This window comes from Microtus pennsylvanicus, chromosome 13 (genome assembly GCF_037038515.1).
Source record: "Microtus pennsylvanicus isolate mMicPen1 chromosome 13, mMicPen1.hap1, whole genome shotgun sequence".
In the NCBI taxonomy this organism is placed as follows: Eukaryota; Metazoa; Chordata; class Mammalia; order Rodentia; family Cricetidae; genus Microtus; species Microtus pennsylvanicus.
Genome location: NC_134591.1, coordinates 53,558,943 through 53,584,902, shown reverse-complemented (window position 1 = coordinate 53,584,902; position 25,960 = coordinate 53,558,943). Strand labels below are relative to the sequence as shown.

The 25,960-nt window shown below is 49.1% G+C and overlaps 1 protein-coding gene across 5 annotated transcripts in view; it reads right to left on the bottom strand.

The window, feature by feature from the left end:
* Window positions 1-25,960, bottom strand: part of Hivep3 (HIVEP zinc finger 3) — a 416,683-nt gene that overhangs the window by 32,791 nt on the left and 357,932 nt on the right. For all 5 annotated transcript variants that reach the window (XM_075944540.1, XM_075944539.1, XM_075944543.1 and 2 more), the window contains 2 exons: window positions 4,469-9,963; window positions 1,373-1,515 (listed from right to left, as the gene is read on the bottom strand). In XM_075944540.1, the coding sequence (XP_075800655.1) occupies window positions 1,373-1,515; window positions 4,469-9,445 (5,120 nt within the window). In that variant the 5' untranslated portion in view covers window positions 9,446-9,963. The remainder of the gene's footprint in view (window positions 1-1,372; window positions 1,516-4,468; window positions 9,964-25,960) is intronic.

Genomic DNA, 25,960 nt, shown 5'->3' with positions numbered 1-25,960 from the left:
CTCGGGTGATGGTTCATCTTTCAGACGGAGGTGGAGGTGTTCATTAAATAGCTAGATGGCAGGGGGTGACACTTGCTGTGTCTAAGGTTTCAGGCTTCTTCAGGAACACAGCAGCATTGGGGTGGGGGGTGGTGATTCAGAACCAGACCTCCCTCTGGAGGAGAATGCCTCTGTGCACACACAGAATGCCCTAAAGGGAAAAGATTCTTGACACCACCAAACACCACATAGCTTCTTAGATCCCAGGCAGTCCTGGAACACCAGGAAGAAGGCACAGCCACCCCTCTTGGAGCTTGGGACCTGGTGACATGAGAGCACACAGCCACATGAGGGCGCTCTAACCAAATGGCAGGCATAGAAAGGAAAAAGGGCAGAGCTCAGAAGCACCTCTGGTCCTTTGGCATTGTGGGTGTGTTCAGGGATGTTCACCATCTCCTGACCCTGTCCTTGTTAAAACCACTTCCTGCTCCGGAGAGCCGTTCTCGCCACTACAAAAGGCCAAACTGGGAAGCAGAGCAGTTTAGTTCTCCATTCCCACTTCCCCAAAGACTCCTACACCTGTCACCGCGTGACCCCATGAATCAGTCACTTGCAGGTGCTGGAGAACAAGAGTCCTCAGTGACAGCTCATGCTGTCGGAGGCGCATGGAGATGGGGATTGTATAGACTTGGTATCACTCTGATGACGACAGGGACACAGACATAGGACCCTAAGACAGACACCGTGGTACCTGCTCACAAACACGTGGCCACATAGAATACAAAGCGTACAACAAACTTTCACAAAAAGTACATCTGAGACCAGGTTGCCCTTCTGAAGCCTGGGGCATGTGAGGGTCGGGTACAGTGGGGACGTGTCCCAGACTAGCAAGCCCCAAGGCCTGTAACTCAGCAGGTTCTCAAATGAACACCACAGGAAAACAGCCAAAGATGAGACTCCAAACACAGGCAATGAGTCCTGGGCCTGCCAGCGGACAGGGCGGGGAAGAATGTGAAGGGTGTGTGTCATGACTCTTTGGCACCATGGAGAATGGGATGTGACCAGGGTGGCCTGGGCAGGACAGAGGCAATATACCCTAAAGGAAACAGTAGTCCAGACTGTAGCTGGGGACTTGACATCACCTCCATGCTGGACTGAGAACCTGGACAGAATCTGTGGACACGGGGCTGGAGAGAGACCTTGGCTCCTTCAGCTTCCCACCAAGGATCCCTGCAAAACAGATGGCCTGGGAGTCCCACAATGCTGAGAGGCACTGTGGGAACCACAGGCACCCATGAGCACTGCACGGCCAGGAGCCGCTAGCCACCTCTGTGTGTAGGTGGTGGGAGCTCTCCATACAGGAAGCCAACTGCAGACAAGGCATGAACCTTACCCTCCTTCGAAGATCTTGACCCTCGCCGGCTCTCCTCTCTTGGAAGCAGGAGCACTCTCCTCTGCCTTCCCTTGCTTTTCTTCCTTCTCCACTCTAGCTGGGTCTTTCTGGCTCTCCGGGGAAAGCAGTGACGGGAGCTGTACCTGGAGAGGAGGACAAAACCAAGATTGGTTAACCTTGCATTCTGGGTCAAGTGCAAAATCACACCTGCCCACATGGCCTTCTGCTTTTCACCCAGTTCCCCTCCACAGATGCAAGAACTGGCCACAAGAGACGAAGTCCCCTCCAAGTTGTATTTTGACCTCCCCCTCTTCCCACAATCCCTTTCCTTCTGAGAGGCACAGTGGGTCTTGGTGTTACGTGCTGGCCTTGGGGCCTATGGGGATATGTCTTTTCACCTTGGTCACCTTACCACTCAGAATAGCAATCAAAAAGACAAATAATGCTGAAGAAATAAAGGTTGGCCCTTTCTCACAGGTTAGCGCCAAAGCAGCTGACTAGGTTAAGCAAAGCACAGGTCTCCAGTTTCCAGCACTAGTTCACCCAAGCCAGCACCAAAGACCAGGAACTACAGACCCTCAGCACCTAGAACCAGGCTGAGGGATCAAGGTATCCATTCTCGGTAGAGCAATGGACCTCAGTGAGACCTCACTCTGTAGGGAGGGCTGACATTGTACTTCTCAGCGTTGTCCAGTGTCCCGAGACTATACTCTCTAAATTTGAGGTGGGGGAAGGCACACCTTTACATAGGGTGCTGGCACCCAGCAAAAGGATACCTGGCTGGGAATGAGGGGAAGTAAGTTCCAGGGCCAAACAGATCCCAGCTAAGCCAGGCTTCCCAGTGCTTAGATAGAGGACTTTCAGAGTGGCTAGGGGAAGACAGCAGCTACAGGGTGACAGCCATCAGTCGAGTTTGCAGAAGAACGGGAACGATAGCCAGGCGCAGGTTGGGTGGTGCTGGGGGTGGGAGTGATCCTCCCATCACTGCAGGCATGCGAGTGAAGGGGGGGTGGTGGCTTGTAGCAAGGCCTCCGTTTGCAGATCATGCCGTTATGTTAATGTGTGATATTTGTGGACTTTGGGCAGAAAATTTTGAATGAGATTGACAACTCCAAGGAAATGACTGCAGGCTTTAGCTCATTTTAGGAAAGTAGCAGGATGAAGAAATGACTGTCAAACTCAGAGACAAAAGTCCAACACTCCTTTTGTCTTTTATGCAGTTGACACCTCTCATCAGGGAGGGGGAACAGCTCAGACATGATTCAAAGGCTTTAGAAGTAAGCGCTGGTTCTGCGTCTGATCTTTGCCATTTACTGTGTGGCCCCATGCAAGTTACTTAGACTCTCCGAACTTTGATCTCTTTCCCTACTATACCCTAGTTAGGTGTTATGAGAATGAAAGTAAAGTTTAGTACAGTATCTGGCACACAGCAGGCACACCAAAAGTTTTGAGTATAATTACGCTAGCATCTTGGCAGTAGCCACAGTTTATGGTAGTTACAGCAAAAGTGGAAATTCTGCTCAGAGATGTCTGTGCACTGACAAAGACATCAGAGAATAAATTTGGAAAATAGTTTGTGAAGAATATCCAGGGCACCTCTGATTGAACTCTCACCCTCACAATGAAGGCAGAAAGTAGGATTGTTCAGGAAGCTGCAGACCCAGGTCTGCTCCCAGGGCTATGATGGAGTCAGGGTTCCTGTTTCTGTGTGGTATTTGGTCAAAGCACCTGGCTAGGATGGTTTCTTGTGAACATCATGCGTCATTGAATTTGCAATTATCTTTCAAAAGTTTCATTCCTCCAGTAACTAAAACATGAAATAGATTAACTCTTTGCAGCCAGATAGGTCTGGGTTCAAATTCTGGATTTGTCAAACGTTTGCCCCAGATTCTTGACCACTTTCAGCCTCTGACCCCAGCTTCCCTCATCTGTAGGATGGAAATGATGCTGCTTTCCAGGGTGAGGTGAGCAGTGTCTGGGGCCCAGGGTCCAGTACAGGGCTTGGCACCAAACAAGCCCACCGGTCACTCCACAAATTCCAGGTCTGGTTTGAATGCGAAAGGTCCTCATATCAGGCAGTGATGTTGTTTGGGCAGGTTGTTCAACCTTTGAGGTAGACCCTCACTGGAGGATGTAGGTGGCTGTGGAGAAGACCTTGAGGAATTTATAGCCTGGTTCTACTTCTTATACACCCTCTGCTTTCTGAGCATGGAGGCAATGCAACCATCCAGCTTCCATATGCCTTTCCTGCCATGGTGAATTGTATCATCCTGAAACAATGAACCCGAATAGATCTTTTTCTCTTTTAAACTGCTTGTGTAGGGATATTTTGTCACCCTAGGCCAGCACAGATCACAGCCTAGCCTTGCCTGTATAAAGTGTTGTGTTCTTATGCAAATTGAAATTGGTGAATTTCAAAGTTGTTAAATTAGTTGGGAAACTTTATTGCATAGCTCCTGAAGTAGTCTACATCAGAGGCAATGAAGGAATAAATATGAGCTGCTACTCCGTAACACAGATGGCTCAAACTGTGAGTGACACTGCCTCCTGCGGGTGGAGAGGTGTACTGCAGTCCAATTCTATGTACCATCCTACAGAAAAGGGACTATTTCAGGAGTGGTTTGTGTCAAATGTGGAAATGGGATGATTTTAAGGGGTAGTAGAGGATAAAAACAGTAGATACAGATAAAATAAAAAAAATTGAAAGAGAATAGTAGGGCAAGGGAGAACCCCATAGGAAAGGGCTAGAATATAGTTCTACGATTGGCAAAAGCATCCCAACAATAACATTTCCCAACTATGTCCTTTGGAGAATTGCTCTTTACCTTGCTGAGACTGAACTTTTTATTTTACATTAGAAGCTTGTAGGAAGGTAGGGAGACTTTGCTGATAACATTATTCCAATTATGTTAGGAACATGAGAGCAGAGACACTCAATGAATATGTTTTCTTATAAAGTTTTAACTCCCAGAGAGAAAAATCTGCTCCTCCACACCAAGCTGATTTCAATTCTACAAATTTAGAATGAAGACAATGTGACTTTAAAAGCTCAGCACAAGTTTTGGCATTTGAAGACTAGACCAAGAATGAACTTACCTCTGTCATACGGGGCTTTCGGGAACTGGATGGCACCAGCCTTCCTGCCTCAGGATGTGGAGCTGTGGCCATGGTGTATGTCTCTTTGCTCACTTTCTGCTTAGATCTCAGAAGGGACAAAGCAGCTTTAGTGGAAACCCCTGGAAGGTTGGGGTTGTACAAACTTATGCACCAACCAGCGTAAACAGAGGACCTCCTATCTGCATGCTGGATGTGATTTGGCTTAATGTAGTTTAAATAGCACCAACTGACATTAGTGGTCGTGTGGAGGCTGGGGAACTGCAGTACCTTCTTTGAGTCTGTACCTTCTTGCAATTTGGCTGGTTTCAGGGAAGTATCTGACAGAGGCAGAGAGCAAGGGGGTGCCAGGGGAGGGAGGTCAGGCTGTTCCTTTGGATCTTCTTTCTTTATACTCAGTGGAGGCACTCCTCTCCGGTGAGCTTTGCTAGATGGTTGAGCATATTCCTTCAAAGCTTCTGAGCCTGGGGCTGCCCCATGGGGCAACGTGGGATGAGAGAGGGGAGAAAGCTCTTTTGGGTCAGATGGATCTGAAGGCAAACTGGACAGTGTTTCTGCCTCCCTCCTGCTCTGGCCTTGGCTGCCCACATAGGGCTTCTCTGCCCTCTGCCTGTCCTCTGAACCGGTCAGCACCACACTGCATGTGCTCACCAGCTCCAGTTTTTCATCTGCCTTGGAAGCCTCCTCCTCCTTTACCCTTTTCTGCTGCTGGGTTTCCATGGTAAGTTCAAGACTGCCAGCTGGAGAGAGGACACGCTTGCTTCCCCCGGCTGTGGATGAGCTCCCCTCCAGGCTCAGAACGCCCTCAGAGGACAGTGAGGTGCCTTTCCTTCCAGGCACTCTCAGATAGGGTGTCTGGAAGCTTCTGCTTTGCTCCTTGCTCGTGCTAGATGGCCCAGGCCCAGCTTCGTAGACATCAGTCCCACACACAGTCATCCCTTTGGAAGGTGGCTCCTCATACTTGGTAAGAGCCATACTTGCTGAGCTTCCTTGAGACTGGGTGACCAAGATCTGAGACAAGGTGGTATACATGGCACTCCCATAGGACGGCATGTGGGTCTGGATGCGGACAGGAACAACCAGTGACACCATAGCATCTGGACAGGCAGGCAGGGCCAATGTTGGGGCTGATGTGGGAGCTGGGGAGGTAGCTGGAGGAGTCACAGGGGGCAGCTGGATGGCACTGCTGTATTCTGTGCTGCTGGAGGGGCCAGAAGGTCCGGTTGCTAGAGGGGCCAAGCTGGTTTTGATCGGGGGCAAGTGGCTTTCTATTTCACCGGGAAGCTGCAATGCAAACTGGGATTGCAGAGGCAGAAAATACCCAGAGAGGGTTGAGGAGGCAGGGCATGGCATGGGGAGGAAGGAAGGGGGCTGCCGGAAGGGGATATCTGCAGGGTGAGGCAGGAGCTGGGGGAGATGGAGCTGGCTGGGGTGTAGCACGGTAGGCTGCAGAGGAAGTGGTGGGGCTTGGAACAAGGAAGGTGGGAGTGGGGGCATGGAGTATGGAGAGGAGAGGAGGCCAGCCATTGCTTGAGTGGGGAAGAACCCAGAGGACTGCTCTTGCTCCTGAGGCAAGGGGTGCTGAAAGGAGAACAGGGAGACTGGTGGGGGCAACTGGGTGCCAGGAGGTCGGAACACTTGCAGGGCTTCTGTGTAGGGTGGGTTTGACCCCAGTGGGGGCCTCTCTTGCATTTGGCTCTTGCCTCCTGAGGGCCCACCTTGTGTGGTAGCCATGGAGATCTGGGGCATGGAGCTTTTGGTGGAAGGCTTGCTGGCTGAGGGCTCCTCACTGCTCTCTTGTTTGACCTTGGGGGTAACCTCCAGCTCTGCTTCCAGAGGTCTGTTGAGGGAGGCCTGTCTCACCAGGAAGCATTTTCTTCTTTCTGGCGGGGCGGTTTGGGGTGGCGGAGCTGCAGGCACTGCTACAGATGGTCCTGTCGGGGACAAGCTGCCATAGTCAAAGGATTTACTTCGGGTCTCAGTCATGTGTGAGGAATGGGGCACGTTGGGACTCTGCTCTGAGGCTGACCTTCGCATCTCTCGGGCATGCGGGTGGTGGCTGGGGACAGTCAGCATGTGGGTGCCCAAGGGTTTGGAACGTGTGTCTAATGAGGGCCCAGGGGTTTCAGCTTTTCCGTGATCCTCTCTATCAAATGAAGCCGAGCGGCTGGAGCCACTCAGAGAGATGCTGCTCTCCTGGCTTGGGCTTCGAGACAGGGGCACAGAAGATTCGAAGCTGGACTCCCCTGAGGACTGTGCCATCTCGGCTAAGCGGAGTCTCTTTTTCTTGGGTGGCAGCTTCTCCGCTGGGAGCTGTGCCAGCGTCTGGCTACGCTGGGGCCACTGGAATTCCTCTGTCTTCTCGGGCTCTTTTGGGGGTGGCTCAGGCTCTGTGTCTGGCCTGTCAGGCTCTTCTGTTACCAGGATCTCTGGAACTTGAATATTGGGCTGGCGGACCAACCTCGGCTGCAGGGAGTGAGCCGAGCGTCCATGTGGGGCAGGCGGGGCAGGTGGCGGGGATGAGAACTGGGCCAGGGGCTTGTCTTCTTCCAGGCTGCTTGGCTGCTCCAGTGGGTCAGATTTCTCAAAGGAGCTGGTGTGCTGGATGACAGAAATTTCTTTGGACATTGTTCTCCTCTCCTTCCCTGGTTCTGATCCAGTCCTTGGCTGGAAGCTAGTGGGTCCCTCTAACGAGGGAACTGATTTGCTTGGTTCTGCTGGTGACTTGGTGGACTCCAGGGGAGGGTGACGAGCTGGGTCTGATGGGCCAGGACTGCCAAAGGCAGGTGGCTCCTCCTCATCCCCAAGGCTCTTCTCCTTCCGTCTTTTTCTCAGTGGAGTGAGTTCCAGGGTGGCCCCCAGTTTGTAATGCATCATCTGGGACCAAGGCTCAGGCTCAGCCTGAGTCTTCTCAACCTCGTGAGCACCTACAGAGTGGGCTTTTGTGATCTGGAGCTCAGAGCAGTAGTACTTCTTATGGGCTTCGTAATTCTCTCTCTTTTTGTACCGAGCACCACAGATGGTACATTCATAGCTCACGCCTTTCGTTTTCAACCCTTTCTTGGTCTTTTTGGTAAGGTCGCTTTCCTTGGATTCTGGTTCATCAGAGGGCTTGGAGGTGGGGTCTTTGCTGCTGGGTCCAGGCTCCTCGGCACTGTACTCACCTCCCAAAGGTAGTTCAATAGCTGGCTGGCGTTTCAGCATCCGTGGGTGGGAGGTAAACATGGGACCGCTGCGAGTGGGGGCTTCGGGGTCAGCAATGTGGTCATCGAAGGAGTAGCTCCCACGGAAGGTGTGGTGGGGGGTGCTGATGGTGCAGGCGGCAGAAGGCATTGAGTGGCTTCTCAGGAGAGGCACGGGGTGCGTGGAGCTGGGCGGGTGCTGGAGGCTCAGCAGCGATTGTTCCAGCTTCGTCTTTTCCCCATGGGACGATAGTGACTCCCGGTAGAGGCTGGATTTCGGGGACTCCACGCTGCTGCGCCTGGTCAGAGAACTTCTCCTGGGCTTCACACTGTCAATCTCGCTGGTGTCCACCACGGCCTCATTGATGGTGATGAGCTTGGTGATGTGTTCAATCACCTGTGTCCGGGGTACAGACAAAGGCACCAAGCTGGGCTTGTCTTCAGCAGACAGGGGCAGGAGGGGCTGGGTGGAGGAGGATGCCAGCATGGAGGTCCGCTGTCCAATCCGCCCACACTTGCCGAAGATGATCTCTGCATAGGATTTGGCATTGGTGTTGGGGGGGCTGACCTGTTGCTCAGCGCTCTCTGAGCGTGAGAAATACCCCGACTCTGTGCTGCCTTTGCTCCCTGGGCTCAGGAACGTCTGCTCCTCGATCAGCTTCTTCCTCTCGCTCAGGCGGAGTGCCAGCTTCTGCTTGATCGTGTGTGTGTCTTCCGGTTTATGGGTCAGGGGATGCTCTGATGAGGTTTCTGCAAATGGGGTGGGGTCTTCCAATGATGGTGCAGTGCTTGACTGGGACAGGGAGCAGCGCTCCTGGCTGGAACTCTGGCTCCCAGAGCTGTATAAGCCACTTGAGAGCAGGGGATGCTTAGGTTTGGGGAGAACCTCTGTGGGGGGACCTGACGCGGTACCAGTTTCCTCCTCGGAGTCTGTGCTTTCTCCCTCGGTGGGCTCCTCAAACTCTTCCCCATGGATCCTCTCCATCTCCAGCCCAGGGGGGTACATCTCACTGCTGGAGCCGGAAGCCAGGCCGGCTTTGATGCGGTGGGCATGGGACTTCCTGTGCTTATAGAGGTTACTCTTGGTTTTGAAGGAGAAGCCACAGGGGCCGCAGGGATAGGGCCTCTCACCTGTGTGTGAGCGAATGTGCTTCTGGAGCACACTGGGCTTGGCACAGGGCCGGCTGCAGTACTGGCAGATATACTTCCCTGGCTTCTGTGGTTTCCTCTCTTTCTTGTGTGCCTCTTCTGTGGGCTTCAGGGAGACCTGGGAGGGACGGGGCACAAAGACCTTAGGGATGCCAGGCAGGTCCTCGGGAGGAAGAATGGAAGCATGGGATGGGAGGAGCTGACCCTGTGGATGCAGCCCAGGGGCCACAAAGGAGCCTGAGGGTCCAGGTCTCATGGGGTCAACCAGCTGCCACGTGGACCCCTCTAGGAGATGCTCTGGTTTGCCCGGGGACATGAATGCTGGTGTCAGAGGGTGCTGCGGAAGCTGTGAGATGTGGACCGAGGCCTCAATGGAGGGCCTCCGGGGAGGCTTCTGCTGCTGGCCCGTCTTCTCCTGAGAGCCTTCTCTAAGAACCACCGCGGGGCCCGAGAAAGGCTGGGGGGATAGGAGCTCCTGGGTGGCACTCTCTGAGGGAGCAGTGGTGCCACTGCCTGGATACGGGGCGCTGGAAGGAACACTAGTCTGAATAGCCTCTCCTTTGGTCAGCCGCTTCCGGGGACTTCCGTCAGCTTTCTTGGTGCCCTTGACGCTTTGTTCAGGATCCATGACCTTTCCAAGACTTCAGATACTACTCAGAGAGTTTGCGGTGGGTCACATTTATGAATAATCCAAGTGTCCCGAGGTGTCTAGCTTTGGCCACATTGGTCAAGAGCTGTGGAAGTCAACCCCACGATGGATTTGGAGGGTTGGGCTTTTTATTTCTCCAAGTGTCAGTGGCTGCGAGTGGACTCAGAGCAGGTCCCGGGGTCCACACTGTTCATACTGGTGTGGCATGACCCCCTACTCTGCAGACAGGAAGCGCACTGGCATTTTCTGCCTGAGTGTCTGTCTTGAAAACGGCATGAAGGATGTCAGTATTGCCATTGAGTGGGTTTGATTGGCAGTGACAAGTGGCCCCCACAAGTCCCCTGTGTGCTACGTGAACAGCTGAAGGTTGGAGACATGTGTCCTGTCATCTCCAGTCCTGGCTGGAGAGATGCCACACTGGATGCAGTTCTGCTCTGGCCTCTCCTCTTGAGTTCTGTACTGGAGATTAACAGCCTCGGAGGAGAAATCACGATCTTCTGTGGGGAAAAATACACACAACAAAGGAAAGAGATTTACTGAGGTTGTCCACAGACCGGGCAAACGAAGTGCAGGGTTAAGGCTGGCTAAGACCCCCTAAAGATTAGCTAGAGACATTCCAGCAGGATATAGCACCCCCAGCTCCCACAGTGCATCACTGCCTCCACAGAGCCAGTACTTCTGATAGTGGTCTTGTGGGCTAGAGGCTGGCCCCCCTCATCCCTGCCCTCTGGCCCAGGCACAGTGTGTCTGGGCTTGCCATGCCTCTGATGTGAATCTGGAATAAGGTGCTGCCTGAACTGCTTCTGTGGCCTGCAGCAGAGTAACTCGAGGAACCGGACAAGGATGCTTCTGAGTGGATAGAGGGATGGTGCTGGAGGGGAGGGGCAGAGGAGGAGCCTGAGGGTGATGGGATGAGCTTCCAAGGTAGGATTGCTAACCATCAGTCTCCCTGGCCTAGATCCGCATATCCTTGAGAAAACTCTATCTCGTGTTTATGGGCAAAGCAGCTAAGGATAGAACATAACCCATGATGGCAACTCAATCTGGCGGTGACCAGCAGATTGATTCAAACACTCCCCCAGGAAATGGGGAATCCATTTATTTATTTTTGGATAGGGTTTCTCTGTATAGCCCTGGCTGTCCTGGAACTCACTCTATAGACCCGACTGGCCACAAACTCAGAGATCTGCCTACCCCTGCCTCCCAAGTGCTGGAATTAAAGGTGTGACACCATCTCCCAGCACTCTGAAGCCTTTTCCTGTCCCCCAGTGTACCAAGGAAGCCCTAGGTACAGGTCAGAGTGGAGGTCCTTGCCATATCAGGAGGTAAACGGCCTGCTGGTCTGGGTGGACTTCCCAGGTGTGTGTGCTCTAGCTGAATGTCGGATAGACCAGCTTCCCTGGGTTCAGAAGAACTCTCAGAGTCCTTCCCTTCTGGGATGAAGTCGAATTTCAGAGCTACAGGTTGCTGTGACTTCATCTCATACACCCTCCTCTCTTTCCAGATGAGAAAACTTTGGTCCAGCCAGGGAAGGTGGCTCACCAAAGCCCTGACTCTTGTTTACTTGTTGCTTTTTGCTTTTGGTGATGCTGGGGATCAAGTCTAGGGCTCTGCACATACTAAGCAAGCACTGTTGACCACTGAGCCACATCCCAGCCCTTGATTTTTTCTTTCCTCCTTTATTTTTGAAACAAGATCTTGATATATAGCTTAGGCTGGCCTTGAATTTACAATCCTTCTGCCTTAACTTCCAGAGTACAGGGATCTCTCTGTGCCCAGCAAGTCTTAGACTGTAAAAGACAGTGCCTCCAAGACAGAGTTTATCCCTGGTACCTTTCTCCTGTGTTATCCAGCCCATCCTCCGGTCAGAATTTCTTTGCTTCTGTCTTCTGTAAGTGTACCCTGCCCCTGGCACCCTGAGCCAGCTTCCCTCCATCTACACACATTGCATTTCCACAGAGGATGAACAATTCCTCAAGGCTCAACTGCCTGTCAGATGGCGGGGGTCAGAGCCTGGTTTCTGCTGTGGGAGGCACCAGGCTATCTTTTAGCTAAACATCACATCTTATAAGTCTACTCCTTTTGTGTTTTCCAAATCCCCATTCAGCAAAGAGTTTAAGATAATTACAATAATCTATAATTAAATAATAACCACAAATAACAAACCATGAGTTAGGGTTGGTAGAGTAAAAAGAACCAGCCATAAATGCTTACAGAATTTATATAGTTCAGCTATGCATTTTCATATGCTCTTCCTGGTGGTCATGGAGAAAGGGGAAATAGGAAGCCATAGAGAAAGAGAGAGCTGAGTTCCTTGCAAGGGCTGCTAGGAAAGACCCCTTTCATGTGACACTTGAGCCAGGGCAGGAAGATGTAGGTCATCTCTGTCTTCAATCCTTCTAGCAAATGCAGTGATCACCACAACTCAGTAAGGGGTATTTTTCAAGGACTTAAATCCCTATCTCAAACAGCAGAGTTCTAGAGATGAGGGGACCAAGGGAAGCAAAGATTATGGAGTTTGTCCTAAGAGCCACACAATTTGGTGGCAATGCCAAGCTTGTTCTCACTGCACTAATGTTCCCTGTGGCTCATATGAGGAGGGGGTACTGAAGCCCAGGGCTCCCTGCTGATCCACAGGATACCACTGGGTCTGCAGCAAGGAGCATGGGGGTGGGTAGAGTCTCAACAGCAGCCCTGGCTTTTCTACTTCTGTCTGAACTTCACTGTGGTGCTGGAGGGGAAGTGGAGAGTCTGGCTAAGGTCAGGCCCCATCCTGGTGGCACACTGCCCTGCTTCTCTGTCTGAATGAATGGAGGCTGAAGTAACCCGAGCTTCCAACTTCAGAGGAGGGCTATGCTGCATGCAGTATGGGGAAGACTTGCTTTCTGGGCTGGGTCTTTCAGTCTTGTTCACTGTGTGTTCCGGGGAGGTGTGGCCAGGCCTCTAGGTGCTATGTGGTGGTAAAGGAATGATTATTTCTGTCTCTTTATCCTTTGGCACAAGGACCTGCAAACTCAAGCTGGTGATAAGCATTGCTTCTTCCACCAGAGGGAGACCCTGCAGCATGCCTGGAAGTGAGGGGGCAGCTGGTAGTGGGGGACACATTGTCTGGTCCTGCACTTTCCTTTTATTCAGCCACAGGGCTATCCAGGGACAGGCAGTCGGGGCAGGGATCTGGTGTGATTCTCAGGACTGGGGATAAAGAAGAGGATGCTGAGGGAAAGAGATGACTTTGGGTCCATCAGGTTACTCATTGGGACTACCTAGCCTGCCTAGGTCATTAACTAGCCCATATCAGGAGCTGGACCAGGTTCCTTCCTAAGCCAGTTAGGCCACTGCCACTGTCAGGACACCAGCTAGTATCTACATCAGGCTCCAGGCTGAGGTGCTAGGATCACTGCCCAAGTGAGATTAAATTGAAGTGAGATGGAGGCAGAAACTTCATACCCAGGAAGATATTTATGTGATGTATGATGTCCTTCTGTGTGCTGTGACTATGTGTTTCTCTATTGGCTGATGAATAAAGCTGTTTCAGCCAATGGCTAGGCAGAATATACCTAGGCGGGAAATCAAAATAAAAATAGGGAGAGAAGGCAGAGTCTGAGAGATGTCATGTAGTCACCGGGGAAGTGAGATGCCACTGGTAAGCCACAACCATGTGATGATACATAGATTAATAGGAATGGGTTAATTTATAAGAGAGAGCTAGCCAGTAAGAAGCCTAAGCCATTGGCCAAACAACTGTAACTGATATTAGGCCTCAGAGTGGTTGCTTCATAAGCGGCTGCAGGGACCCCGTGGGCAGAGAGAAACTGGTCCACTGGGACCAGAGGGACAGAGAAAAATCTACAGCTCTGCAAACTCAACCATAGATTTGGGGGTTCTAAGAAGGTTCTTTGCTAGTAACTAACTTACCCTGCTTCACGGTATACCAAAGTGTGGTCACAAATTTCACCGCTAGTCAATAAAACATGCTGATGTCAGATCATAAAAGAGAATCTTCCCACTTTCAGTAGCTGGGAACCCAGGACTCAAGACCACAGGCTGGACAGGATGTGAGCAGTAAACATCCTCGCTTCATGACACACCATATTATCTGTGTCCCCTAAAGACGTCTGTGTGGTGTTTGTGTTCACACACACACACACACACACACACACACACACACACACACACACACGGGTATGTGTGGGGGGCAAGACTGAGTATGGCTCCTCACTCATGAGGTCAGATGGCAGGGCAGACATGAGGATGGTGGCCTGAAGAATCACAGTGAGGTGCTCAGAGAGCTGCAGAAGGAAGCTATCAGAGTGAGGTCAGTGAACAGCTCACTCTGTAGCATCCTCCTGCCTCAGACCCCAGAGTAACAAGCTGGTCTACTAGGACTACAGTTCCCCAGACGATGAACAAAAGAAACCTTTCCTCTTTCAGCCTGAAAGCTTTAACCTCAGGTAATGTGTTATAATAAAGCAAAACTGACTGATCATTAACCTTGGAACGTTGAGTCACGGGGACCATATGGGGGGGGGGTGACTCTTAACAACTTCCTGAGGACAAGTCATCTCTGACTTCTATTTTTTAAAATTCACTTCTCATGTAATTCTGAGATCTAGAGAAAGCACTTTTCATTTCTGAGCACCGATCAAACACCACAACCTGTTTGTATAGGGGAAGTGTAGGAAAGCCTAGGTGAGTTGTGTCTGGTTGAGACCTGCCTTCCTGGGAGACCCAGGGAGCAAGTGAAACTATCAGCAGAGAGGTTGAAGTCTCTGGTGACATCCACGGAGAAACCAGAAACAAGGTTCACAGCCGTTATGAAGCAAGGATGAAGCCAGAGCTCGCTGGCCTGCTTAGGTCACCCTAGGATACTGGCACAGTAATAAGAGGCAGGGATGGCGTACACCCAGGTTCTAAGTCTGGAATGGGCTGCAAATTCCTGTTCATGTCAGGACTGTTCTTAGGGATTTGAGTAAAGCAATTCATCTATTCTTCACAACAACCCCACCACCAAGCTGCCTTTGCCGTGTCTGACTTACATGTTAGGAAACGGAGACACAAAAACCACACTTCCTAGTAGCAGATCCCACAGCTAAGTCAGGGACACCAGGTGCCTTCTGCAGTGGAGACTGCGGAGCCTGGGCCACGCAGCCTTGCAGACAGGGCTCACCTCTGAATCCAAGCGTTAACTCGGAGGGCCAAGATTTCCACTCCCAGCATTCTCTCTTCCCACCTCGAGGGCTGGCCTTGTTAAGAACTTCTTTGTGTTTTCTTTGTGTCTACCATGCTATGTCTTGCTTCTGTGATGCTGAAAAGGAGCCAGCACTGGGTCCGCAGCTCATCTCAGCAAGGGCCTGGTGAAGCCCGAATGCCTGGGGCTAATTCATCGACAAGGTTGCCTATTGTTATCTATCTAGTTAGCACACCACCCTCCTAGCTTGTCATTTATTTATATCTGCCTTTTCCAGAAGCATCCAAAGCGATGTCTGGACACCTGAGAGAACGCAGTGGGCATTTGTGAACTTAAGTCAGTCTATTTTATCTTCAGTGAGCCAGGAAGTGCTAGTGAGGAGACCCTGGGGAAAAAAGAGCCCGTCAGGAGATTGGGTCAGACTCCTGTCTTCTGGCCACTGTGCTCTGCTAGGATCTCTGCCTGGAATAGACCTGGATTCCACAAGCCTGCATGCGTGTCAGCTTCCAGCAGGCCTCCAGCTGTCTTTCGACCACATTTTGTTTAGGTGACAGTGGTACAAAAGGCACACCCATCCACAAGATGCCTAGGTAGTTAGGGTTCTTCTGTCTATCACAAAGGGCAATATATATAGAATGTGCTAGAACAGGGCTGGTAGTGAGATGGCTCATTGGGCAAGGGTGTTTGCTGCCAAGCCAGATGACCTGAGGTCAATTTCTGGTAGAAGGAGAGAACAAACATCAACACCATGTCCTCTGATGTTCACATATGTACCATGACACACATGTGCCCACACATACGTACACACAGTAGACAGATAAATGCAAACGTTTTTAATTAAGAAAAGAACACACAAGATTTATCATGCACAAGCATGCCACAGAGAGGCAGGTGCACACACACAGAAACAGGCATGAAGGTGGATGCATGCACACAGAAGCATGCACATTCTGTAAGTATCTAGGAAGGCAGGTCACCGATGTTCACTGCGCATCCCCACAGTGAACAAGGGCACTGTCTACAGTCTGTCTTCCCACCTGTGAGGCAGGTAGTGGACATCACATCACTGGCTACCAATAAGCTCACGAAAAGATGCCTAACATCACCGATTATTAGAGAAAAGGAACTCAAGCACAGAACCCAGTACCATCTCACTCATGTTAGTTAACGGCTCTTTTATCAAGAAAGAAAGGAAGAGAGTGAAATGGCTCAGTGGGTGAAGTGCTTGCTGAGTGCAGGTCCCGAGCACCTGTATATCTAGATGTCAGGCAGGCTGCCTATAATCCCAGAACTCAGGAGATAGACAGAAGACCCCCAGAGCAAGCCAGGGTGAGCTAGACTACCCCAATATGCAAGTTCTGGGTTCAAGAGGGAGACCATGCCTCAATATACAGTGGGAGTGATCAAGAATGACACCCGATATCAACCGTAGGCTTCTACATGCACACATACCTGCACATACGTAGGTGCCCACCTACATGTGAACACATGTACATGCATTCATACATATAAAAAGCGTTGACAAGAATGCAGAGAAACTCTGAAATTGTTATGCACTGTTGGGAATGAATGGTTCAGCTTATATAGAAAACAGAGTGGCAAAATATTAAACTTAGAATATGGGGCCGGCGAGATGGCTCAGTGGGTAAAGGCACTTGCTGTCAAGCCTAATAACTTGAGTTCAATCCCTGGTATCCACATGATATAAGAAGAAAAGTGACTTCTACAAGTGGCTCTCTGGTCTTCACATGTGCATGTATAGATTCACGAGTGTGTGTGTACACGTGCACTGGAAATCCAAACTCAGGTTTGTGATGCAAGCATTTTACCCATGGAGTCATACCCTGAGCCCCCCAAAACAGACATGCTTTTAATAGGAACAAGAAGGAGCTATCTTAACAGCCAGCCCACATATGGTGTGAAGCTTTTATCCTGTGTGACTATAAGACCCAATTTTAGGTTTAACATTTAAGTCTTTAATCCACTCTGGGTTGTTTTCACAGGTGTGGTGTAAGTAAGGATTCAGTTTCATTCTTTCGAGTGTGAGTATCCCACCCCACATCTACACTGCGTGTTCTCGGTACTCTTGTTGAAAGATAGTTGATTGTAAATGTGTGGTTTTATTTTGGGATCTCTTCCTGTTTCACTGGTCTACACACCTAATACTGTACTGCTTTGATTACTGTAGCTTTATAATATAATTTGCAACTAAGAGGTGTGATGCTTCCAGTTTTTTAATTCTTCCTCAGGATTTAGTTATTCATAGGGTTTTTGTGGTTCTATATGTACTGTTAAGTTTTTTTCTCTGTCTGTAAAAGCTGTGTTAGTATTTTAGGGTCTGAACTAAATCTGTAGATTGCTTTGGACAGTATGGAGATTTAATAGCATTAATTCTTCCAGTCCATGAACATGAGATGCCTTTCCCCCTCCCTCCCTCCCTCCCTCCCTCCCTCCCTCCCTCCCTCCCTCTCTCTCTCTCTCTCTCTCTCTCTCTCTCTCTCTCTGTACTACCTGCTGGAGTTGGCTGAAGCCCACCCCTAGCCTCTCAGACAATTTTTGAGACTTTGCTATGTGGGATTTGGCTGCCTTTGTCTAATGGGTTCACTGTGTGGAGAGGAGGAAAGGGCCTAACTAAGGCTTTCTGAAAGAGGGGAGGACAGCAGCCGGTCCAGCTCTTTGCTTTGTTGGTGTTTGGCATGAACTATGCTTGGCATTTCTGGGATGAAAATCTCTTAGATGTCTGGGTTCTGGGCTGTGATGTTTTTGGCTCGGATTCTAGTTACACATTTCATGTGGACCCTATTTTCTTAGACTTCGCATATTTACGGCCCATAGCAGGCTTCCTATCTTGTTTTCAGAGCTGCCATGATGTCATTCTTTCAAAAATACCTTTCTGTCTCATCATGATGATTCCTAGGGAGAAGCTGGAGCTCCAGCAGGGGACTCCAGCAGGACAGAAGGACTTCTAATGGAGAGACATCATCTCAGAAGTCTGTGGTGTCTCCCTCATGGCACAGCTGATGCTCCTACACCAGGGTCACTGTTCTCCTGACATTCTACGGTCCACGGACAGCATCAGTGATCAGATTGCTCTAGGTGCCTCCAGCTTCCATGTAGATACCCGACAGGTTGGTCTTCCCTTTTTTGTCTCCGGCACAGCCTTTGGAGGAAGCCTATTGGTCAGTGCCATCCTCTGCCCGTCACAGGAACTGAGAGCCAGTGTGTTGTCTACACTGAGCATCCTGGGAGAAGGATTTCCCCACCATGCTCTACACCAGCGGTTCTCAGCCTTCCTAATGCTACAGTTCATTAATACAGTCCCTCATGTTCTTGTGACTCCTCAGCCATATGTAATTTTGCTACTGTTAAGGATTGTAAATATTTGGGGGGGGATAGAGGTTGGTCAAGGGGGTCGCGACCCATAGGTTGAGAACCACCACTCTAGAGGCTGATCAAGGCATACCTGATACCCAGTGTCTCCTCAGTTTGGGGCTCTGTAAGGATTATTCTAGGCAGCCTGATTGCCTCACCCTCAAGGCCTCTTCTATAGGGCTGAATCTCTAACACCTCTCTCTATTCTCTCTTCTGGTCTGTGTACATTTCAGAGTTCTCCCAACACAAGCTGACCCCACTGGCTGATATGCCCTTCCTCTCTCCCATACATGTGGCAAACTCCTCAATGTCTTTCCTGTCCATCCCACAGGTCAACTTGCTTAGGGTATGGTCCCAATAACGTTTGATCAAACATTATTCCAGAAGATTCTGTGAGACTAACATTCAAACCCATAGACTGCATAAAATTGAATACCTCCTATAAAGTGGGTGGGCCTTATGAATAACTGACAGCCTTCATAGGAAAAGGCTGGCTTCTCTAGAGGAGCAGACTGCCTCCGTAGGCTTCTCTAGAGGAGCAGACTGCCTCCGTAGCCTGCTGAGACTCCTGGGGCAGCCCTACACACTGTGGACTGCCAAACCTCAACTATAGGAGTCAGCTCCTTAAAGTCAATCTCAGCTTCATTCTCTTCCCCTCCCCCTCCCCCCTCCCTCTCTCTCCCGTCCCTCCTTCCCTCCCTCCCAGGAGTGTTTAGAGGACTCTGTCTCGAGTGCTCACAGCCACAGTGTCTGGCACAGGTGGAGCTGTTATCATCTCAGGGGCTTCTCATTTATTTTTTCTGCCACAAGCTATCATTTATTTTCTTAACTCATCAGTCCCATTGCCAATGCCGAGCTTATTTTTGCTTATCTATATGGTGTGTGTGTGTGTGTACGCGTATGTGTGTGCACATGCTTGTGTGTTCTTGTTCTTTTAGTTCAGTTTACTGGAAAACTCAGGAGACCGCACCATCCCACACTCCCATCCTCCACTGAGCTTCCCTGAGCTTCAGGCATCTCTGCTCCCTGGCCACAATACTCCTTGCTCTTGCTTCTCACAGGGTGGAAATTTATTTGTTCCTAGGCTTTTCTCTCCCTTTGAGGTGAGTTCTCTTAGTGCAAGGAGCCTGTCTCATTCACGTCTCTAGTGCTTTGCGGACACACAGATGGTATCTATCAAAGGGCAGATGAATCTGTGAGAACAAGATTGAAACTGGTGGCTGACAGGGGTTTTCCAGGGCGGAGAGAGGAAGCTCCCATCCATCCTCTTAAAGGGAACACTGTAGAGAGGCCAGGGACAGACAAGGAGACCAACTCCTGAGAACCAGCTGTATGGGGGCAGCTAGAGACAGGATACTGACAGCCAACAAGGCAGTGCCTCACGCCTCATACCTGAGTGGCCCCGGTGTCTCCAAACATAGTCTCGTAGAGGATTCCACAGGTCAGAGCACAGCCAGGCCGGTTCCTTAAGGCCATGGGAGTTCAGTTAATCCTAATAAATACTGAATTCCAACCTTATTTTTGGGTCAGGAATTCTCACTTCAGGCTCTGACCCAGATCTTCCTGTTTTGACAACTTCTGAGTTCTCAAGGCCCTTGGGGACAGGCCATGCCCCCCAGGAGCAGTTCTCAGCTGTCCTCCAAGCGCCTGCTCTGTCCTCATGGGGCAGGAGGCTGGGAGGCTTTCGGAGACTGTTAAAAAAATATACTCCTGCAGTTCACACATTCCCTTCTCCACTCAAGCCAAGGGATTTTTGAAAATTCCACCCTGGCAGAAGGCCACAGGCTGTGGGTGGGGCCTGGGGCCAAAGATACACACAGTGGGAACTCTCTTTGTTTTCCAATGCCCTGAGCACAGGCTGCTGGTTGCCCTCTGCATTGTGAACAAGTGAACGAATGGATGGATGGATGGATGGATGGATGGATGGATGGATGGGTGGATGGATGGGTGGGTGGATGGGTGGATGGATGGGTGGATGGGTGGATGGATGGATGGATGGGTGGGTGGGTGGATGGATGGATGGATGGATGGGTGGGTGGGTGGGTGGATGGATGGATGGGTGGGTGGGTGGATGGATGGATGGGTGGGTGGATGGATGAACCCCAATGCTGAGTGGGATAGACCACAGCATAAGCCTGGCTCCTCCACTACAGAAGGCCCAAGACAAACCAGGAGAAAAATAAACAGCCTGTTGGGAAAAAGTGGTGGTTTAAGAAGGATGGATTTTCCTAGTGACAAACTGCAGCTCAGCAGGGACAGCAACAAGAGGGGCTGGCTGGCATGAGCCAGTACCCGAGGACCCTAGGCACACTTGATCCGCAAGTCTGAGCAGTAGATAGTGTTTCTGAGTCCATTTCACAGGCAAGACCGAGGTAGAAAATGCCACAGACATGTTACTACCTCCTCACATCACTTCAAGGAGGCAAGGGAGATGGAGCGCCACCTGAGCGCACGGAACTAAGGGTTCAGCTTTGCTTCCATCCTGCAGGCCACTCAGTCAGGTCCACCCCGGTGAGAAAGAGCATGTTATGTACAACTGGCTTCTGGGGTCTTATCCCTAGCCTGGGTTACCCCTGCAGGACAGCCACTGGCCCTGACTTCCTGCCAGATGCCTGTGCTCACGGTGCTGATGCTCTGGGCTCTGTGCAGGCGTGTTGTCTCACTTTCTTGCCTGTTTTCAGGATACTCTACTCAGCGTGTCCACCTCATCTGCCATCGTTAAGCTTTCTCTCCCCTACCTCTCTATTGCACTCCAGACCCTCTCCCCTTTCCGACTACTTGCAGGGGTTCAGCAGCCCCTCTCCATTCCTTGTCTAGCTTAAACCAGCCTCTCACCAGCCTCTCCTTTAAGCCAGCACTATCCCTGTCTTCTACTGGGATGAGCCTCCAGCTCCATTTCAGATGACACCAATGATAACCAGAGATCTCCCACTACTAATTTAGCTGTCACAGCCTGCCACACTCGTGTCTACCTCAATTCAGCCCTGGGAGGGAACCAGTTGATGACAACTTCATCTGTCCCTGGACTGTAAGCATACTGTCTAGACATCACGTCATGACTGATGAGTTCTTTGGAACAGTCTCCCAGGGAGGACCCTTTTCACCCATTGTGCAGATGAGGGGACAGAGGCAGAAGCAGCTGGGATAGATCCTGGCATCTCCTCAGCCCATCTTCCCAAGGACTCCACTGTAGGGATAAGTCCCGCCCCTTAGGGGGCGTGTTCGCCTCGGGCTAATGTCTGCCTATAAATTTGGCGAGCGTGCTCAGAGCTTCCTGTTCTACTCTCCTGGTCTCCGCGGGAACGGTGGTTCTGTAAGTCTATTTCTACATTAAAACTATATATATCTTTACAAACTGTCTGCATTCGTTTACGCCGCTACATTTTGGCGTCCAACGTCGGGCTATTTTGCCCCCGACTCAAGCGGGTAGCCCGCTAGCTAACACAGCACCCTCCTGGGTGCTGTTTTTCAGTTCGTGACTCCGGCCCCAGTGCCGAGTCCGAGACATACTCGGCCACACAGGCCCATTCTGCCTGCCTTGGCTAAGTTTTACAGTGGAACCCCACTGCCTGAATTAGCTGAAGCTTAAGTACCTGCGGTTTTGCAACAAAAGCTGCCACAGCGGCAGATTTGGTCTGACACAAAGTGACTTGGCAGGGCAGTGGTGGCGCACGCTTTTGATACCAGCACTTGGGAGGCAAGGGCAGGCGGATCTCTGTGAGTTTGAGGCCGGCCAGGCAGTGGTAGCACACGCCTTTAATCCCGGCACTTGGGAAGCAGAGGCAGACGGATCTCTGTGAGTTTGAGGCCGGCCAGGCAGGTAGCACACGCCTTTAATCCCAGCACTTGGGAAGCAGAGGCAGACGGATCTCTGTGAGTTTGAGGCCTGCCAGGCCGTGGTAGTGCACGCCTTTAATCCCAGCACTTGGGAGGCAGAGACAGGCGGATCTCTGTGAGTTCGAGGCCAGCCTGGTCTACAAGAGCTAGTTCTAGGACAGGCTCCAAAAACACAGAGACCAACAACTGGCAGGAACCGATCATTGCAGGTAAAAAATTTTTTTTCTTTTATAAATAAAATGTCTGAACACATTACTGTTCAAGAATTTAACAGTTTTTTTAATTGTACCATGTGGGAGATTTTACAAGAGGTGTCTATCACGCCACCTCTATGGATCCTTCTGGGATTCGTAGTTTTCATTGGCACCAAATGGTTTGATAATAGAAATATGATAAAGTCTTTACGAGACGAATCCAGGATTCTTAAGGCAGAGATAGAACGCTTAAAAACAATTGAGAATGATAACAATCTTCTCAAGAATCAGTTTGAAGTTCTTCAGACTGATAACAATCTTCTCAAGAATCAGTTTGAAGTTCTCCAGACTGATAACAATCTTCTCAAGAATCAGTTTGAAGTTCTCCAGACTGATAACAATCTTCTCAAGAATCAGTTTGGAGTTCTCCAGACTGATAACAATCTTCTCAAGAATCAGTTTGAGGCTCTCCAGGCTGATGTTAAGGAGAAATTCATTACTATGGAAGAGGGAACAGCTGATCTGGATCGTAAGGTTCAGTCCCTCTCTGTAGGAACTGAAACATTAGTGGCTGATATTAAGGAGAAATTCATTACTATGGAAGAGGGAACAGCTGATTTGGACAATAAGATTCAGTCCCTTTCTGTAGGAAATGAAACATTAACTGAGAGAATCAAAACTGCTGAATGTGACAATTGGATTTTGTCTAAAGCTTATGACAAATTGATGGAAAGAGTGTCAATACAAGAAGGCACAGTTTATGCCATAAAAATTATGTCCAAAGATAAGATGTTATCTCTAACGGACAAACTTCATACTTTAGAATCCTCAATGAAGGCTTTGGAACATAATTCTGGACAGGAGATTCAGACATTGCAGAAGGCAATAGTGAATAGAATTGAAAAGATTGAGGAATTTCTAAATTCTGATGAAGAAGAGCAAAGGGTAGAAGGGCAAATTTTAACTACATCTGTGGGTAAATCTCTCCGGGACAATTTCCACAAAGCTCTACCGACAGCTCTACCTGCCTTTCCAGTAATAACAACAGAGAAGGTGGTTGGTTCCAGAAACCCTAGGGTCATCAAGGAGGATACATGGGAGCCTGTCCGTATGAATGACCTCAAGGAAATTAAACAGGCTGTCATGACTTTTGGGATGCAAGCCTCTTTTGTTAAAGAGATGCTAAGATCTTGGGCCACGACAAACAAAGCAACCCCCTTGGACTGGCTCCAGCTGAGCTCTGCAGTACTTGAGAGTGGACCACAATTGAAATGGCAATGCTTATTCAGGCAAGAGGCTAAACTCTTAGAACAGCAGGAAAAAGCAAAGGGAATTGACATTTCCCTAGATAAAATTCTAGGTGAAGGGCTCTTTTCCGACCCTCAGGAACAAGCTAATTTGGATGAAAACACACTCTCCATGTGTACTACAGCAGCCTTAAGGGCTTGGGACAGGGTACAAGACCCAGGACAGAGAATAGAATCATTTGTCAGAGTTAAACAGGGTCAGAGAGAACCCTTTAGTGACTTTTTACAAAGATTAACTAAGGCTGTACAAATAGGGATATCTGACCCAGAAGCAAGACGTATAATGATTGAGTCTTTGGCTTATGAAAATGCAAATGTGGAATGCAAAAGGATTTTGGGGCCTTTAAAGCTCAGATCAGCGCCTTTGGAAGAATGGGTCTTGCATACACTCAATGTTGATACATTTGATTATGGCACTGAAGCATGGGTAGAAGAAGCAATTTCCAATGGTAAAAGGAGACACCAGAATACCAAATGTTTTAATTGTGGCAAAATGGGTCATATGAAAAGGAATTGTAGACAACGGATTTTCAGAAATAATAATAATAATAATGCATCTTTCAGAAATAATAATAATAATGCATCTTCTAGAAATAACAGAAATAGGAGGACTCAGCCTTCAGGTTTATGTAGAAGATGTGGAAAAGGCAGACATTGGACGAATGAATGCAGGTCTACAAGAGATAGACAAGGCAACCTGATACAGTCGGGAAACGTGAGAGGGGGGGCCTCACAGGCCCCCATGGCAAACATGGTTCAGTCATATCCAGTTTCTGCAGAGAACGTGCCTCATCAGGACAATTAGGAAGCCCCATGCCTACTGTTACAAGCAATAATGATCAGAAAGATAAGTTACGTGTGTTTTGGCAAACTTCTATAAATGATCAAAGACCTAAACTGAGAGTGTGTGTAAATGGCATTTTTATTACTGGCCTGCTGGACACAGGTGCTGATGTAAGTATCATTACCCCAGAATCTTGGCATCCGTATTGGCCTCTTCAGAATGTAAATGTTCAGCTCCTGGGAATTGGAACCCTATCTCGAGTAAGGCAGAGCACGAGATGGGTTGAATGTATAGGGCCAGAGGGACAAATAGGAAAATTAAAGCCATATGTAGCCAATATCGCAATGAATTTATGGGGTCGTGACCTATTACAACAATGGAATACCGAAATTAACATTCCTGCTACTTCTAGAGCCTATAGTTCTGAGAATAATATTAAAAGATATTACAAACGGAGAAAACCGGCCATTCGGGCTGTACAAGAACAAGCAATTGATGTCCCTTCAGAGATACCAACAGCCTTGCCTCTAAAATGGTTGACTGAGAAACCAATATGGACAAAGCAATGGCCTTTAGCTGAGGAAAAGTTACAGGCTTTAGAACAGCTGGTACAAGAACAATTAGATGCTGGACATATAGAAGAATCTACCAGCCCTTGGAATTCTCCTGTATTTGTGGTTAAGAAAAAATCAGGTAAATGGAGAATGGTGACAGATCTCAGGGCCATCAACAAGGTTATTCAACCTATGGGCCCTCTGCAATCTGGAATTCCTTTGCCCTCTTTATTACCAAAAGGATGGCCTCTCATAGTTATTGATTTAAAGGATTGTTTTTTCACCATACCTTTGCAAAAAGAAGATAGAGAAAAATTTGCCTTCACAGTGCCTACTTATAACAATTCTCAACCTTCGAGGAGGTACCACTGGACCGTTCTCCCCCAGGGTATGTTAAATAGCCCCTCCCTGTGCCAATATTTTGTGAACCAACCATTGCAAATAATACGCAAGAAATTTCCCAAATCTATAGTATACCATTACATGGACGACATCTTGTTATCCGATTCAAACATGGATACCTTGAACAGACTGTTTGAAGAAATAAAGATACTTTTACCTAAATGGGGATTGCAAATCGCTCCTGAAAAGATTCAGAAGGGAGATTCTGTTAATTATTTAGGTTATAAAATAGGTTTGCAAAAAATTAAGACACAAAAAGCACAAATTAGGAGAGATCGCCTACGGACTCTTAATGACTTTCAAAGACTGTTAGGAGACATTTCCAGTCTACGACCAGCTATTGGAATAACACCTGATCTAATAATTCATTTGAACAAAACCTTGGATGGTGATAAAGATTTAAACAGTCCCAGAGAATTAACAGCTGAAGCAGAAAAGGAACTGACAATGATTGAGGAAAAATTACAACAGGCACATGTGGACAGGGTGAATCCAGAGCTCGATTGTATTCTTGTCATACTACCATCAAAAATTTCTCCTACAGGAATTTTAATGCAGAGAGATGATATTATTTTGGAATGGATCTTTTTACCACATAAACCAAGTAAGAAACTGAAAACTTATGTGGAAAAAGTCTCTGAGTTAATCATAAAAGGCAAGCTGAGACTTCGTCAACTAGCAGGCATAGACCCAGCAGAAATTATAGTGCCCTTCACTGCTGATGAACTAAAGAAATTATGGGAAGATAATGAACCATGGCAAAGAGCTTGTGCTAATTTTTTGGGAGACATTAATAACAACTATCCAAAAAGCAAGCGGCTTAACTTCATAAAGAGAACTTCTTGGATTCTTCCTC